At 31.8% G+C, this 15,905-nt stretch overlaps 1 protein-coding gene across 3 annotated transcripts in view; it reads left to right on the top strand.

The window, feature by feature from the left end:
* The window catches only part of LOC114349493 (uncharacterized phosphotransferase YvkC), a 118,587-nt gene that overhangs the window by 88,796 nt on the left and 13,886 nt on the right, over positions 1 to 15,905 (top strand). For 2 of the 3 annotated variants that reach the window (XM_050643848.1, XM_050643849.1), the window contains exons 16-19: positions 1,333 to 1,484; positions 6,468 to 6,695; positions 10,956 to 11,167; positions 11,340 to 11,438. In XM_050643848.1, the coding sequence (XP_050499805.1) occupies positions 1,333 to 1,484; positions 6,468 to 6,695; positions 10,956 to 11,167; positions 11,340 to 11,438 (691 nt within the window). The remainder of the gene's footprint in view (positions 1 to 1,332; positions 1,485 to 6,467; positions 6,696 to 10,955; positions 11,168 to 11,339; positions 11,439 to 15,905) is intronic. The other variant, XM_050643850.1, reaches the window with a different exon arrangement.

Here is a 15,905-nt window from a genome sequence, read left to right as displayed (position 1 = left end):
TACGCGTCGGGCAGTAAACTTCATTCTCGGGAGGAAAAGTAGCACTTTCCTCCCTTGTTATACAAATAGCTATTATTGGAAGAAGAGTAACTAATTTTCTTCATACATATGTGCGTGTTCCATATGAATTCGTTGTCAAAAATAAATGCATCGTATTTTACTCTTCAAAAAACATCCGAAAAGTCCTCAAAAAACTAAGGAAGTGTGATAAATGTGCTACTAGAGGGATATAAGAATTATCATGTTTTCATGAAAAATTTAGAGTTATGCAATACCAGCTAAGCTGCAGTTTCGCCTTATCTTTTGAATACTACTGAACAGTGGCAGATCTAGGAGATGGGGAGAATGGGAGAATTGCTCCCATAATACGGTCCAGAACTAAAGAAAAATTTGTCGGAACATAAAAAATTCATTAGCTGACATGAAACTTGTCCCGCATATCAGATATAAGAGAAGTAGAGAACATGGACTTGATCTCAATACGAAAAAAACAAAGTACGTGGTAGTTAGTAAATGCTAAATATTAATTACAATTATTTATGAAAAAATCGGGTTTAAATCATCTTTGACTATCTGTACGATAAGATTTTGCTGAGTTCGGTTAGATGCATCATATGTCGTGTTAACTAACGACCTATCAGGATACTTAACATTAAGTTGATGTCTTGCAAAGCCTAAAAACCATAACACACTGGCTATATGAGCACAAGTACCCACAGTTCTCGCACCACATTCACAGGTATAGTAGTACCTGCTAATCGATTCTTCTGCAGGCTCATACATCTTCGTGTAGGAAATGAAAATTTGGTGTTTTGTGGCTTGCCAAAACGTAGAAAATATTCGAACTCTTATGAATCTCAGTGCATCTATTTTTGACTACGAATTCATATACAACATGCATTGACCGTGAATCAGTGCACTTAACGTAAACCGAGCACTCGAATCCAATAACTTCAGAAGGCTGTAACTCGAGAATAGTAGTTATTCAGACCCAGGTCCCATGGACTTTTTAATCTACACATCGAAAAGTATCATTTACCAAATTTTCGTTAAATTTGACCAGGACCACTTTTCCATAAGGAGTGTTGCGGGGTCCTTTCTCAAATCGGACAACAGGTTTAGGAAATTCGAAACATCTAACATGTCCCATTTTTAAGGTGTTCCGTTAATTTTGCCGCTGTGTGTATATCTATATCATCAATTGCTTTCTATTTCGAATGATCGCACAGATCAGGTGAATTCAAAAAAAACCACATTGGCCAGTTTAATTTAATTTTAAAATAACTTCTCAATTAAAATATTTTTATTTTTTACTTATACTTACTTAAACAGTTTGAAATAATGGAAGAAACTTGGAATGACAATCCGTCACAAGTAATCGCAATGATTCAAGCAAATTTAGGAGTAGAGAGAAAAGAAAAGAATAGAATGGATATTGATGAAATTATTAAGAATTTGAAATCACCAAGAAGTTCTATGACAAGGTATGTCTTTTTAATTATATATATTATATTATTCAATGATTATTCATTATAAAATTCAACACCTCAGAAGAAGTAGGCAGAAAATATCTATACAAGTTAATTTGGGTATGACAGCGTGCAGAAAGAGAAACCTATGTTTCAGATTCGGTACTGTTTATTTCGGGCTATACTGCCTTTCCTTATTTCTGACAATTTGAGTTACTGCCACGTGAATTGCCTTGTATTCAGTATTTTACCTTATTCGCGGCGTGCAAGTACTTGGAAGGGAAACGAGAAACGACCGTGCGCGAGTCGCGGATAAATATTGCAACTACCTTAAATAATTCATATTGTCAATTGAAATTGTCAAATTGACGTATATATTATACCTTCTGTCATTGAAGCAGAAAAATAATATATTGCTCCACAATATTGATATGATATGCAATTATTATATAAAGATAAATTTAATTAAGAGGAAACAGTAGCGATCAACAGGTAGCGAAAACGCGTTCCAAGATTGCGGCTGTAATTTTGAATATTTTTTCGAGATATTTGGCACATGTATTCGTAATATAATAAAGAATGGCGGTACAGAGCCCAATTTGAAAAATATATTAATATGTGGAAATTACTCTGTAATTAAATACAATATTAAAAAAACGAGTCTGTACCGCCGTTAACAAGAACAAAAAAATACACTTTCTTCAAATAAACTTTTTTATCCGATGCCTAGATTTTGTGTCATTTTGGAACTACTAAAATTTTTTATTTCATTAGTAGTTCCAAAATGACACAAAATCTAGGCATCGGATAAAAAAGTTTATTTGAAGAAAGTGTATTTTTTTGTCCTTCTTAATGGCGGTACAGGCTCGTTTTTTTAATATTGTATTTAATTACACAGTAATTTCCACATATTAATATATTTTTCAAATTGGGCTCTGTACCGCCATTCTTTATTATATTACGAATACGTGTGCCAAATATCTCGAAAAAATATTCAAAATTACAGCCGCAATCTTGGAACGCGTTTTTGCTACCTGTTGATCGCTACTGTATCACCTTAATTGTATTTTCCTTGCAGTACTGCATTTTAATAACTAATTTTATTTACTACATACAATTGTTTACGTTTTGATAGCATAACCTGAATCTTATTTTTTCTTCTTATTATTTTTTTGGGCCATGGCCTTGACAATTTTCCAGTAACCAGGACTAATATAATTGGACAATATAATAATTAAAAGTGCGAATAAAGTTGCAGAGCGAAGAAATAGGGGTCGCTTTGCCGAACTTGCACGGTCCCAATAGTCCAGTCGGGTTAGACCATGGACGTATAAATAAAGATCTTTATTTATACGTCCATGGGTTAGACGAATAACAGGCCTAACCTTGCATTTGGAGCTGCCCCAAATTTTATTTTTCTAATCTTTAGGAGGGCTCAATAGTAGTCTAAATTTAAAATCTCGACTGAATTCCGCCATTGCGTTAGCCGCCATCTTGATTTTAAACGAGAACCGTTTTTGCTCAATATCTCCGCCATTTTCAACTTTTCGACAAAAAGTATAACAACCAAAATTGTTGAAAATGTAATTTTCTATGATTTCTATACTTACAAATTTTTCGTGACATCGATATTTTCCGAGTTATAGCGGAAAATAGTGACAGTTATATATAAATAGAGCATAATTATTGAATTATCTCGTTTATTGTTAGCTTTACGACAAAAATTTTTCTCTTCAAAAATAGAGAGAATTGAATTCTACACAATTTTAGTTTCTTTCATTTTTTTTGCTAAAGTTAATATGTATGCGATAATGGCGCGAGCGTAAGACCTGATTGATTTTGTAGCAATTGTTTTGTTCAATATCTACGCCATTTTCAACTTAAATTGTTCCAAATATGATTTCCTACAATTTCTTTTTAACAATTTTTTTCATGCGGTTGATATTTTTCGAATTAAGTGGGAAACTAGTAAAAAGTGGTGGGGGGAGCATAATTACTGAATTGAATCTTTTTTCAGAGCTGCTCCAAATTTTATAATTCTGTTCTTGAGGGGAGATCAATAGAAGTGTAAATTTAAAATCTCGACTGAATTCCACGGTTGCATTAGCCACCATATTGATTTTAAAGGAGAACCGTTGTTGCTTAATATCTTCGCCATTTTCAACTTATCGACAAAAACGGTAGGAACTAAAATTGTTGGAAACGCAATTTCCTACAATTTGTTTTGCACAATTTTTTTATGCGATCAATATTCTCCGAGTTAAGGAGGAAAATAGTGGAAGCGGAGGGGAAGCATAATTATTGAATTGTCTCATTTATTATTAACTTTACGACATAATTGTACCTAAACAAAAATAAAGAGAATGATATTTTATACAATTTTTGAAACTTTCAATGAAAAACCAACCAAACTAAGTACATAAAAGACATAAATAATATCTTATATGCATTAAGTTCACTTAATTTTATTAACTAGCGGGTTTTATTGGTTGAATTTGTCTATCGATAATTAAGTTTCATGTCAGCTAACATGTTTTAATATTTCAACAATTTTTTTTTAATTTTGGACCCCGTTGGGGGGACCCCATCCCCCCTCTTAGACCCGCCACTGGTTCTCTCGAAAAACTGTAGTAAATCGTAATTGCAACAATTTCAGTCCCTACACTTTTTGTCGAAAAGGTGAAAATGGGAAGATATTTAACAAAAACAATTGCTTTAAAATCAATCGGGTCTTACGCTCGTGCCTTTACCGCATACGTACTACCTTAAATATTGATTTTATCAAAAAATGAAAATAAATCAAAATTGTACAAAATTTAATTCTCTTCATTTTTGTATAGGTTAAAATTTGTTGTAAAAGTAATAATAAACGAGATAATTCAATAAATCAATAATTATGCTTTAACTGTCACTGTTTTTCCCCATAACTCGGAAAATATGGACCGCACGAAAAAAATTATAATAAATGAAATTATAGAAAATTGCATTTTCAACAATTTGAGTTTATATATTTTTTGTCGAAAAGTTGAAAATGGCGGAGATATTGAGCAAAAGCCGTTCTCGTTTAAAATCAAGATGGCGGTTAACGTAACGGTCAAATTCAGTCGAGATTTTAAATTTATATTACTATTGACCCCCCCACCCCTAAAGATTAGAAGAATAAAATTTGGGGCAGCTCCTAATGCAAGGTCAAATGGTATGCCGACTGGGCTATTATTGCTGTCTGCATTATGGTACTTGCACTTACCCTACCTACCATCATATGCAATAAGTTTCTCTGTCCTGATTGAAGATTCTGCACTCTCACTTCACTTGAATACACAGTGTCGACCGTGGCAGACACTCCACATTTTGTGCAATTTCTATCCGCTACCTTCCTTATCTTTTCTACGTAGGCCCTGAAGGAGCCTGTTATGAACTTAGTAAAAAAGTAATTACTGTCTTTGTGTCTCTGTCATTGCACTTCATCCAGTCTGCAATATTTTGCTGCTATTCCTAGCCACTATTTTCTCCTGCTGATCCTTCTCCGCCCTTTCCGCCCTTTCCTTCCTCATCACGTGGATGCGTAATACACATTATTTTTTTAGAAGTGATTATAAGTGCTTCTTTTTGGGCGTTTTTCTAGAATTCCTCCATATTTCTTGACGTTAAGCACTTATTTCAATACCGGTGCCGTGCAAAATACAGTAGAGGGGACAACTTCCATTAAATTCTCCTTTAGGCAGTCCCTGGTCCTCCCACGTTAGGCATAATCCTTGTCAGCACCAATGTTCTCTCCTCAGTCTTATTGCGAACGATGTATTTCACGTGATCACCAAAGGTTTGGATCGGATCTAGGTCTACTCTAAAGTATTTCACTTTTTTGGAAGCTAAGATCCTTTCTTATTCCAGGACAAAAACTATAAATGGTCTATAGGATCACAGCTTCAGTTTTCTCGGTCGACAGCATAAGATCCCTGGTTACCATCCACGTTTTCACGTTGTTGACGACTCGGTTTCCTCTATGCATAATTGACCAGTTTTCCTTGTGCTACACCAACACCTAGCGTCATTCTGGCTTCTGGCTCTTATCATGATAACTCTTAGTGTTAACCCCATCATCGGTCGTTACTTGCCTAGCTGAGCCACTCTAATTTTTCCAGTTTTCCTAATTTTGTTTTCTAATAATTGTAGTTTCCCCAAAAATAAGTTTTATTTTTAAACGCTTTTATTTGGTTCAATATTTTGCGTCAAATCTTTAGACGTTAATTTGAGTGCCTTTTCTCCAATGCAAATGAATGAAAATTTGCAGACATATGCATTTGCGGGAACAATACACGAATAATCAATAAAAATAATTTTTTTTATGTTTTTTAATTGTTTAAATAAAAAAAAAACAATTTTAATGGAAAATGCTTAAGTTCTCTTGTTTTTTACAATGTGAAAACTTGAAACTTTTACGTGTTGTAGCTAATGATATGAACTATACATAATTTCATTTTTTACCTTAATTTTTTACGGTATGCTTCATAAATAAACAATAAAATTTCAAATTTTTTGCCCATTCCGACTACTTTTCATGTTAGTACATCATATTTTTTATACATATTTTAAGAAACATGACGATATATTTTAATGTTTGAAAAGTGTAAGAATAAAAAGTAAAAAATAAAAAAATATGAAAAAAAAATTTTTAAGAAACGCTTTTCTTTAGTTACGAGTGACTAACTTTAAAAATGTTATAAAAAAAATCAACTAAAAAGCAAAAAATAAAAAAAATTGAAAAAATCGAACACATTCGTTAAAGAAAAGCGTGGGGCGAAAACCGTTTATTCGATGAAGAATGTGTTAGATTTTTTAAATTTTTTTTATTTTTTGCTTTTTAGTTGATTTTTTTTTATAATATTTTTAAAGTTAGTCACTCGTAACTAAAGAAAAGCGTTTCTTAAAAATTTTTTTTTCATATTTTTTTTATTTTTATATACTTAATAAACAAGTACATTTTTTCTGCTCTTACAGATTTCTTGTTAAGTTTCTTCTAAAAAAAATGCGCGTTGCAGTGGGTATCAGGGAACAAACCAAGTCAGTATTGGTGCTAGCCATAGATAAACTAAGAAAAGCTTACAAAAACTTAAGTATTCAGATGGTCCTAAATGGCATATTACCTCATAAGGACCTGATTTATCATCTAACCCACGAAGAGATTAAGATGCTCATTAAAAGCAAAAATCCTCTGCTTATTTCAAAGTAAGTTCTTAAACGATATATTGTAGACATTAGACAGTTATTGCCAACGTCTTTTAAGTCGACCTGTAATAAAAGATCCTTTATTTTGACATATAAGCATGCGCAGTATTGCGTCTTTTATTTTTGTCTTTTAATAAAATACAGGCCGCCTGTATTTAAGGAAAATTAGAGGACACCTTTTTTTTAATAAAAGTTCCTTTATTTTGACATAACGTGTCAAAAATGTGAAGAAAGGTCTAACTTCACTTGTATTTTGAATTTATCTTGTCGCTTCTTTGGATTGATAATTTATGTATTGTGGGATTGATATTTGATTAAACTTTCATCATTAAAGTTGTATGTTGGGTTTTATTTATTAAAAACACCTCTAAGTAATATTCTGAGATATAGAATATTGATGTTTTGACCCAAACGAATATAGAAAAGAACATTTTATTGAAGCTTGAGTTATTACAAGAAGTTGTAAAAAGGAATATTATGTAAATAATTTTAAATTGTTACTAATTACAATGATCAGACTTAAAATATCAGTAACTCATTTATTAAACTCAATATATTTTACATTTTTCTATAGAAATAAATATTTATTGAAGATATAAGAGATTGAAGATATAAGATCAATAAATTTTAATGAAAGTTAGGATTTGTTAAAATTCTAGATTCAAAATAGAGTTCTATTCAACAGATATATAACAACAGGTTAACAAAATAAAACAAAGGTTCAAGTATTTATTTTTGAAAATTTAATCTTTTATAGATTAGAATCTATAAAGTTTTTAATCAAAAGTATTAATACACTTTCATTTTCATGCCATCTTCTTCTTTTGGTTCTTATCCGTTTCGAATGTTGGAAATCATATAGCAATCGTAACCTTGCTAGCTGCGATTCGAAACAGTTCCATTGATATTCTCCCTCTACCAGGTCTTCGCTTACCTTTGACTGTACCTTGCAATATGTACTGCAGCAGGGAGTAACGGTGCTGATTAATCATATGTGTCCCAGATACTGCAGTTTTATGCGTTTAATGGTAAACACAATCTCCAATTCCTTCTTCATTCCTCCTTGTTCGTGATCCATTTCATGCCATCAGTATTTGTTTATTTAAACATTGCCAAAAAAATTAATAAAAACCAGCATAAAGCTTAATTCTTCTATTATCTTTTTGTATATCGGGAAGTTTATCTGACAGATTAGAGGTCTTTTCATTTTCAGATAACTAATTATTGGGAAGTTTATATAACAGTATCCTTAGTATCTGTCTTTTCAGCTCCGGATAACTAGTTAACGGGAAGTTTTTCTCTGTCAGATATCTATTAGTATCTAATCTGTCAGATAAACTTCCTGATAACTAGTTATCCAGAGGTGAAAAGAAAGAAAGAGAGGGCCATAATGGATAAAAGATCAAACGCCAATAGCATGTATGTATATATTTATAAATTTATTATTTAAAACCTGCTAATGATCATAAAATACTTAAAATCAGTCACCAATATAATATTTATATTTATTTATAAATTTATTAACAAACTGCAGTCCAATAAAAATAAAATTAGTTTAAGCGCTAGCTTTAAATGTCGAACAATAATTTTAAACAAACACACACACAATTTAGTCGCATTAGATTAGCTCCTGGTTGAAAATGTACTGCCACAGCTTCTATATCAATATCAACAGCACACTCATTTGCCAGTATTTCAACGTTTTCTCTATTATGTACTACTGCAATATGTAAAACTGAACAAGCTGATATTATTCTTTGAATAAAAGGTAACTTGCATCTCACTACATATGGTATACCAAATGTTCTTTCAATAACAATTCTTGAAGGGATTTGTGATGGATTATAAAAACACAACTTCTGTATGAAAATTCTGGAATGGTGTCATTCGGTAGTTGTAGTTGAGGATGGATATCCACTATTCCCTAATAATATATTCTCCAGAAATTCCCCATTACATATACCCATAATGCAAAAGTATTTAAAAACTCCTAAAATAGTATTTCCAATTTATTGCACTTCCATATTATTGAACGATGAGTATTATGAGATATATTATGTTGTTCTCTAAACATCTTTAAATGACAAAATAATTAAATTTAACGTTTTACGCTTCAATTATCTTATTTTAATTTATATCGACAAATGGAATTTTATAGGTTATTTTTATATTTACAAAAATATTTCATGTCATTTGTCAAAATAAAAGATTCTTTAACTGCGTTTGTAATACCACTCTTTTAGACCCGTCCTGTATTTGTCCTTTATTAAAGTATCCTGTAATAAAGGATCCTTTATTTGCTGGTGGCAATAACTCTCTATTATTGTAGACTATTGATTTTAAAGATATCCTAGGTTTTTACCCGACGTGACCGGAAGTAGAACCGGAAGTCGGCATTTGAACTTTTCGTGTAACTTTATGTGAATTGATATACGGATTTCACTACTTTTGAGTAATTTTTGATATACTTCCGGTAAGTACTTTTTAATCGAAAATGACATCAAAACCGGAAGTAAATATTCGAGCTCGACTTTTCAATACGCTCTGATTGATATATTGATTGATGTGTCACATGCACTATTTCAGCACTTGCAATATGTCACTTCCGGTTACAAATTTTTAGTACTATCCTTGGGTCATAAGCTCACATTTGGCACCACAATTCTGGTATCTGTTAAATGTAGTAATTTAAGTAAATGTAGAACACAGTTTTTTGTAAAATCTTCTGAGTATTTTTTAAAAACGTTATTTCAGGAGAAAAAACTACTTTCCACTTCAGATAGTCTATATCAGTGGCGGCACCTGGTGTAAAATATTAGGGGTGCACACATAATGTTAACATATAAAAAGACCTTGAGACCCTATTTCCGTAGGTAAAGGTTTTTGAGTGTCTTCAAATTGTAGAAATCAAAGGACCTTATTAAAAATTACAATAAATAATGTATTTTATTGACTTAAAATTATAATTTAGTGTTTAAATGTTACAAGCAAGTTTTGTAACGAAAGTCAGTCGCCTGTTATTTTTTAGATAAATTATTCACAAACAAATTCAGTAATATTTTTAATTTCTTGAATCATTTTTTTTTTTATTGAAAACATTGCGAGTGCAATTAATCGATCCTGGCCCATAGCTATTCTATACCCTATTCCACGAACATAGGCCTGTTTTGGATTACTTCGACAACGAATATTTTACTGTGCAAAATAAGAAAAACGAAAGTAAATTGCAAATTACATTGTTGTTTATTGGAATAATTATTAGCGCCATTTACTTTAGTACTTTTTATGTTGCACAGTAAAATATTCGTTGTCGAAGTAATCCAAAACAGGCGTATGTTCGTGGAATGGCCCATAAGGAAAGTTTTGATACGTTTCAATGCAGAGAGACATCGTTCTGTTTCTGCAGTTGTCACTGGCATCGTAACAAGTACATAATTGGAGAATTCCAATCTGGAATTCCAACTGGATAGTTAAAATCGTATCTTCTATTTTATTCATTATGCTTCCTCTTCTCCAAATATATGCTTCACACCTACACAATTTGTAAGTTTTTACACAAATCTCCATTTTAAATAATCATTTATAATCCCGGCGTTTGCACTGTGGTACATTCTTAATTAACAAATTTGGTTTCGGCATTTTTAATTTTTCTTCTAAATATAATGAAAAAAATTTAATTGATTTTAAATATTCCACGCTAACATTTACGTCCACAAATCCTTCCATTCTTAATATAGTTCCGAAATTCGAACTTCATGAAAGCAAAATTTAAACATACGTGTGCCGTGCACGTTGAAAACACCAAAGATCATGCCATAAGATCACATCCAACTTGTGATCCTGTGGCCATCTAAACTTGTGGGCTATAGCGGGTAGCGGGGGGGGGGGGGGGTGAGTTGTATTTTGTGTATGAAAAGTCATCGGGATAGGAACCACTGTGAGAGCGGTGAACGCGGGGTTCTGTCTAAGGCCTCGCATCCGTGAACTTTCTCCTTTGAAATAGAATAAAAATAATTAAATGTTACCTATTAGATACTTATAAACTCCTTGGATCTGTTATTTCGAATTTCAATTACTGTATAGTTAGATTAAAATGTTATTTATAGAGTGATAAATATTACATATATGAATGTTGGTGTGAAAATAATTTTGGGGGTTCACGTGCACATGTGCACTTATGGAGAAACCGCCACTGGTCTATATCAGAGCAAAATAATACAATTTTAGTGGACAAAATTATGTCACAATCTTTGTTTTTAGGGCAATGCTGCGCCAGAAACTATACAGTAAATGGAAAGCTATGAGATTCGCTGAAGTAATGTTTGGTCTTCCAGAACCAGAAAAGGATGACGAAGTTATTGATATATCAGACTTAAAGGATGTATGCAAGGGAACTGCAGTGTGTCGAGGAATTGTGCAGGCACGAGCTTGCGTTATTAGAAATTTAGATGAGATTTCTCAGTTACAAAAAGGTGAGTAATTATATACCATCACATTGATGTAGATTATCAGTGTTGTAATGCGTAGATATTCTTTCAGTAGAAGCTCGCCTCAGATTTGTTGTATAATAGCTTATAATTTAATAAAATATATTGATTGTTCCTTTCATATGTTCAGTAATTTTTATTCTGTTTTAATTTTTAGGTGACATCCTTATTACTTACAGTACTGATATTGGTTGGTCCCCATATTTTCCCATGCTATCTGGAGTGGTGACGGAACTTGGTGGACTGGTTTCACATGGTAATTTTTTATAGAACTACGTAACATGTTATGTTTAAACAACAAAAAACACGACAGAGTATTGCTAGTCAGAGGAGCTGTTTTCATAAAAAATAACAATGATCCTAAATAGAATAAGCGAGGCTGTGTGGTAAAAGAATAAATTAAGATAGTTCATTTTTTATCTTCTGCTGATTGCAATGTTTGTTCATTGATCACACTTTCGATTTCTTCAACGTCTAAATTTTCATAAAACTGACATTAATAATCCAAGCACTCTAATAGATCCAAGCACTCTTGAGGCTTGGCCCTAAATTGTATCAATAAAAACCTCAAAAAAATTTATTTAGGGTGAAGCTCGTATATAGAGAAAAAAATCATCTAAGAGATAATTTCTAGAAATGTGTAAAAACCTTAAACACCACCCTACTTTTACTGTGTAGGATAGATAGGCTAAGAAAACGGATATTACCAACTTAACCCAAATATAAATATCATTCTTTAATTTTACGTAATACATACTTATAAATTAGTAAGTAATCTTAATAAACATACAAACCACAGCACTTTAAGAAACTTTTTTATATTTAATGTCCACCCTTGCTTTTTCTGCTTTCATTCGAGTTCTTATTGAATAGGTATTCTTGGGGCTCTTTTTATATACACCTATTTAATTTGTTTCTACTGCTCAGAGCGTTCTTTTTAGATCTGCATTAGCCGTCCACACTTTTGATCCATAGCTTAAAACTGTTTCTTCCATGGTTCTACTTACTTTTTCTTTATTTTATTTAAGATATTTTTCAAAGGCAAGTATAAGAGTTCATTGAGGATGCACTGATAGGTCCGAAGACGTTTTGAACATTTCAATAATTATGTAATCCATCTGGACTTTTAAGATTTAATTTTCAATTAAAACGATATCTGTTACTAAGAAGTTTTTACTTCGATATTAAGAGTTATTTAACTACATATACATGGTATACAGCCAACTCGCGGGAACTATCGTGCTCTGATTTAAATTGAGATATTTTTATCCTAACAAAACTAATTTATAATTAATAAGATTTTCCCCGCCCGTTCAGCCCGTTTTTATCAACATATGCCCCGAGATATTTGAACTTCTCTATTTGATTTATATTTGCGCCATCTTTAACCAATACTTAAAATCTCGCGACCCTGTTTACTTCTACCTAGGTGTTCTGTTTTCTTTAGGCTTATCTGTAATACTCATTTTTTACCGGTTACTTATATAAGTCCTGGGCTAACACAACTTGTTCCTCTGCAAAGTAAAAAAATCGTATTGTTATTTATAGGTTATTCACATTCCACCACTTCGCATTTTCCAACTTTCAAATGACCTTTCAGCTGACACGTTGGTTGACAACTGGGAGGCACAAATAAATGCGCAAAGCAATATCAAAATTAGGGAAAATATCTTTCAATATTATTGGTGATTGGTGATTTTATTGTGGTATCCAAATGACCCTTTAAATGAATGCATTCATGTATTATGATCAGGAATGATGTAGGTATCTATTAGTGCAGTCAGTGAGGGTATTTGGCTCCGAATTCCATCCTACTGCATCAATTTACTTGATATTTTCAATGTAAGTAGGGAATAACTCAAGAAACAAATTCTACCCTATATCCTATGGCGCTTTTTAACTTAGGGGTGGTTCTTACCCGTTCTCGGGGGTGGAAGTATTTTTTATCAAACTAACACCGGAAGTGACCAGAGAACCTAATTCTAAGCAAAAACTGTTTTATAATTTTTTTTTAAACTCAATCCTTTTTGAGTTATTCGTGGTTAAAAATTTGCCATTTTCATTGAAAAATGATACTTTTCGGAGACTGTTTTTGGGAATACTATAAAAATTGTGCATCTAACGAAAAAACTATATAAAACATTTTTGTAGTTTATGAAAAATCAGACAGATTCAATTTTTCACAAATTTTCTAGTTTTAATAAAAAAAGAGATGGTAGGCGAAAAAAGATTTTTTTTGGTACATGCTCAAATCGGCGTATTCAACTTAAATTAACAGAGAAATGGTCTATTTTAGGGGTATAATGCTACGAATACCCTTTGTAGTGCTTGAAAAGACCTTTAAAACGAGAACTGTTAAAAATGTCGGTTACATTCAAACTAAGCGAGGTATGGTGCAAAAAAAGAATGACTACTGTATTTTAAAGAAAAATGAGTATAAAATAAGAAATAGTATATATAAATATAGAAAAAAAGTATATTTAACCCCTCATCCACCAAAATTGAAATGCATCGTTTTCCTTCTACAATACCTTCTACTATAGTATTATTTCTATATTCAAAAAGTTGGACGGGTTTAAAATGAATGGTTTTTGAAAAGAATAAGATCAAATTATAGAGCACATTTTTAAATTTCCTTATAAATCTTTATTTTTCTCCATGTAATTCGAAAATGATAAGAGATACATAAAAAAATACCTTACAAAAATGTCGGTTTTCTTTTAGATAACAATCTTATTTTTCTTTCATTACTGTATCTGATTATCATTTTCGAGTTACATGGAGAAAAAGGAAGATTTTTAAAAAAATGTAAAAATGTTCTCTATAATTTGATCTTATTTTTTTCAAAAACATTACATTTTAAACTCATCCAACTTGTTGAATATAGAAATAACACTATAGTAAAAGGTACTGTAGAAGCAAAACTATGCATTGAAATCTGGTGGATGAGGGGTTAAAATATACATACTTCGCATTTTATCTTAAACTCAATTATGTAGTCATCCTTTTTTGTTACACCATATCTCGCTTAGTGTAATCGAAATTTAACATTGCGGTCGTTTTAAAGGTATTTTTAGGCAGTACTTACAAAAGATATTGAGAGCATTATACCCTTAAAATTGACCATTTCTCTGTTATTAAGTTGAACACACCGATTTGAGCATGCACAAAAAAAATGTCTTTTCACCTACCATATCTCTTTTTATGTTATCACTAGAAGACTTATGAAGGAACCAATCTCTTTGATTTTTCATAAGCTACAAAACTGTTTTATATAGTTTTTTTCGGTAGATGCATAATTTTTAAGGTATTCGCAAAAAACCGTCCGAAAAGGCGACATTTTTCAATGAAAATGGCAAATTTTCAACCACGAATAACCCAAAAGCATTGAGTTTAAAAAAATTATAGAACAGTCGCCTTTGCAGTGCTGCCGACGGCCCAATAATCCCTAAATTTACAACTTCTGTCCTTTTTGAGTGAATAGTGTTAATGAAATGCAATTTGTTTCTAGAAATGAATGCCCACTTATATTCCATTGATGGATGTACTATGTACTTAAATGTTATTCGATTTCAATTTTTATATACAAATATTTTTTGTACAGTATTTTTGCAGCCCTCTCATAATTTGCCGCCCTAGGCAACTGCCTATATTGCCTGATGGATAAAGCAGCCCTGGTTGTACTTACCTACCTACTAATACGCGGATTCTCAGTGACACTAAGGATTACATTTAATTCATTTTCTTTATTTGTAACAGTTGTTATTCGATCAGATTTCTCGTAATATAAGTATCTAGTCCATTAAAACCGTTCTAGTAAACTTTAAAAAGTTTCTCTGCTTGGTTGTCGTCTATCAGGGATGATTATTTTACAAATCAACAATATACAATCTGGAGATATTTTGATACCTGCTCCAATATTAATAAATTAAGGATCTGTCTCGATTAATATATATATATATATATATATATATACACGGAATTCTGAGGTTATTGGGATATGCAGCGGTGAAATAAGTGTACTCTTTTAACTAAGTTTCAAGCTTTCGAAAATGTTTATTTTCATCATCAGGAATAACTGAAATAAAGTGCTACTGTTAGTACAGCATCCTCGAAAACATACAGTACAAGGTGTAAAGGTTTAAAAACTTACGTTATTGAGATTTGCTTTCCGTGGATGTTATACTCACAGGTGACAAATTCACGCACCACTCATTGATTGAGTCAAATATTAAAAAATACATGGTGTAAAAGACCAAATTGACAAATTATTTTCTACACTAACACATAAGAAAAAGACAATTAAAAAGGTTTACATGCCACGTGTGCCGGCAAGTGTGAAATGTGAGGTTAGAGGTCAATGTCATTCCTGGACATACGCAAATGACACCACTTCTTCTTTTTTCTTTGTCTTATGTAGTACTAATACTTTAAGAATACACATCAAAAATTTACCAGAGTCTTGTTTGAAGTTAAAAACCAAAATTATAAATAATTTACATTTCAATGTACTGAAAGCTGGAAACTTTACAATGAATCAGTTGATAAGACATCATTGAAATGAGGATAGTTGTCCAAACATAATAGATATGAGTAAATAGAGCTTAATTGATTTATGTCACTCCTTTTGTTCATTGCATTAGAATTCTGCGAAATGAAAGCCATCTCTAAGAACAGTCTTTTAGTATAGTTGGATTCAGAAGCTAAAACTCTGACCGATTCG

This window comes from Diabrotica virgifera, chromosome 2 (assembly GCF_917563875.1).
Source record: "Diabrotica virgifera virgifera chromosome 2, PGI_DIABVI_V3a".
Lineage (NCBI taxonomy): Eukaryota > Metazoa > Arthropoda > Insecta > Coleoptera > Chrysomelidae > Diabrotica > Diabrotica virgifera.
This window is presented reverse-complemented; position numbering and strand designations above follow the sequence as displayed.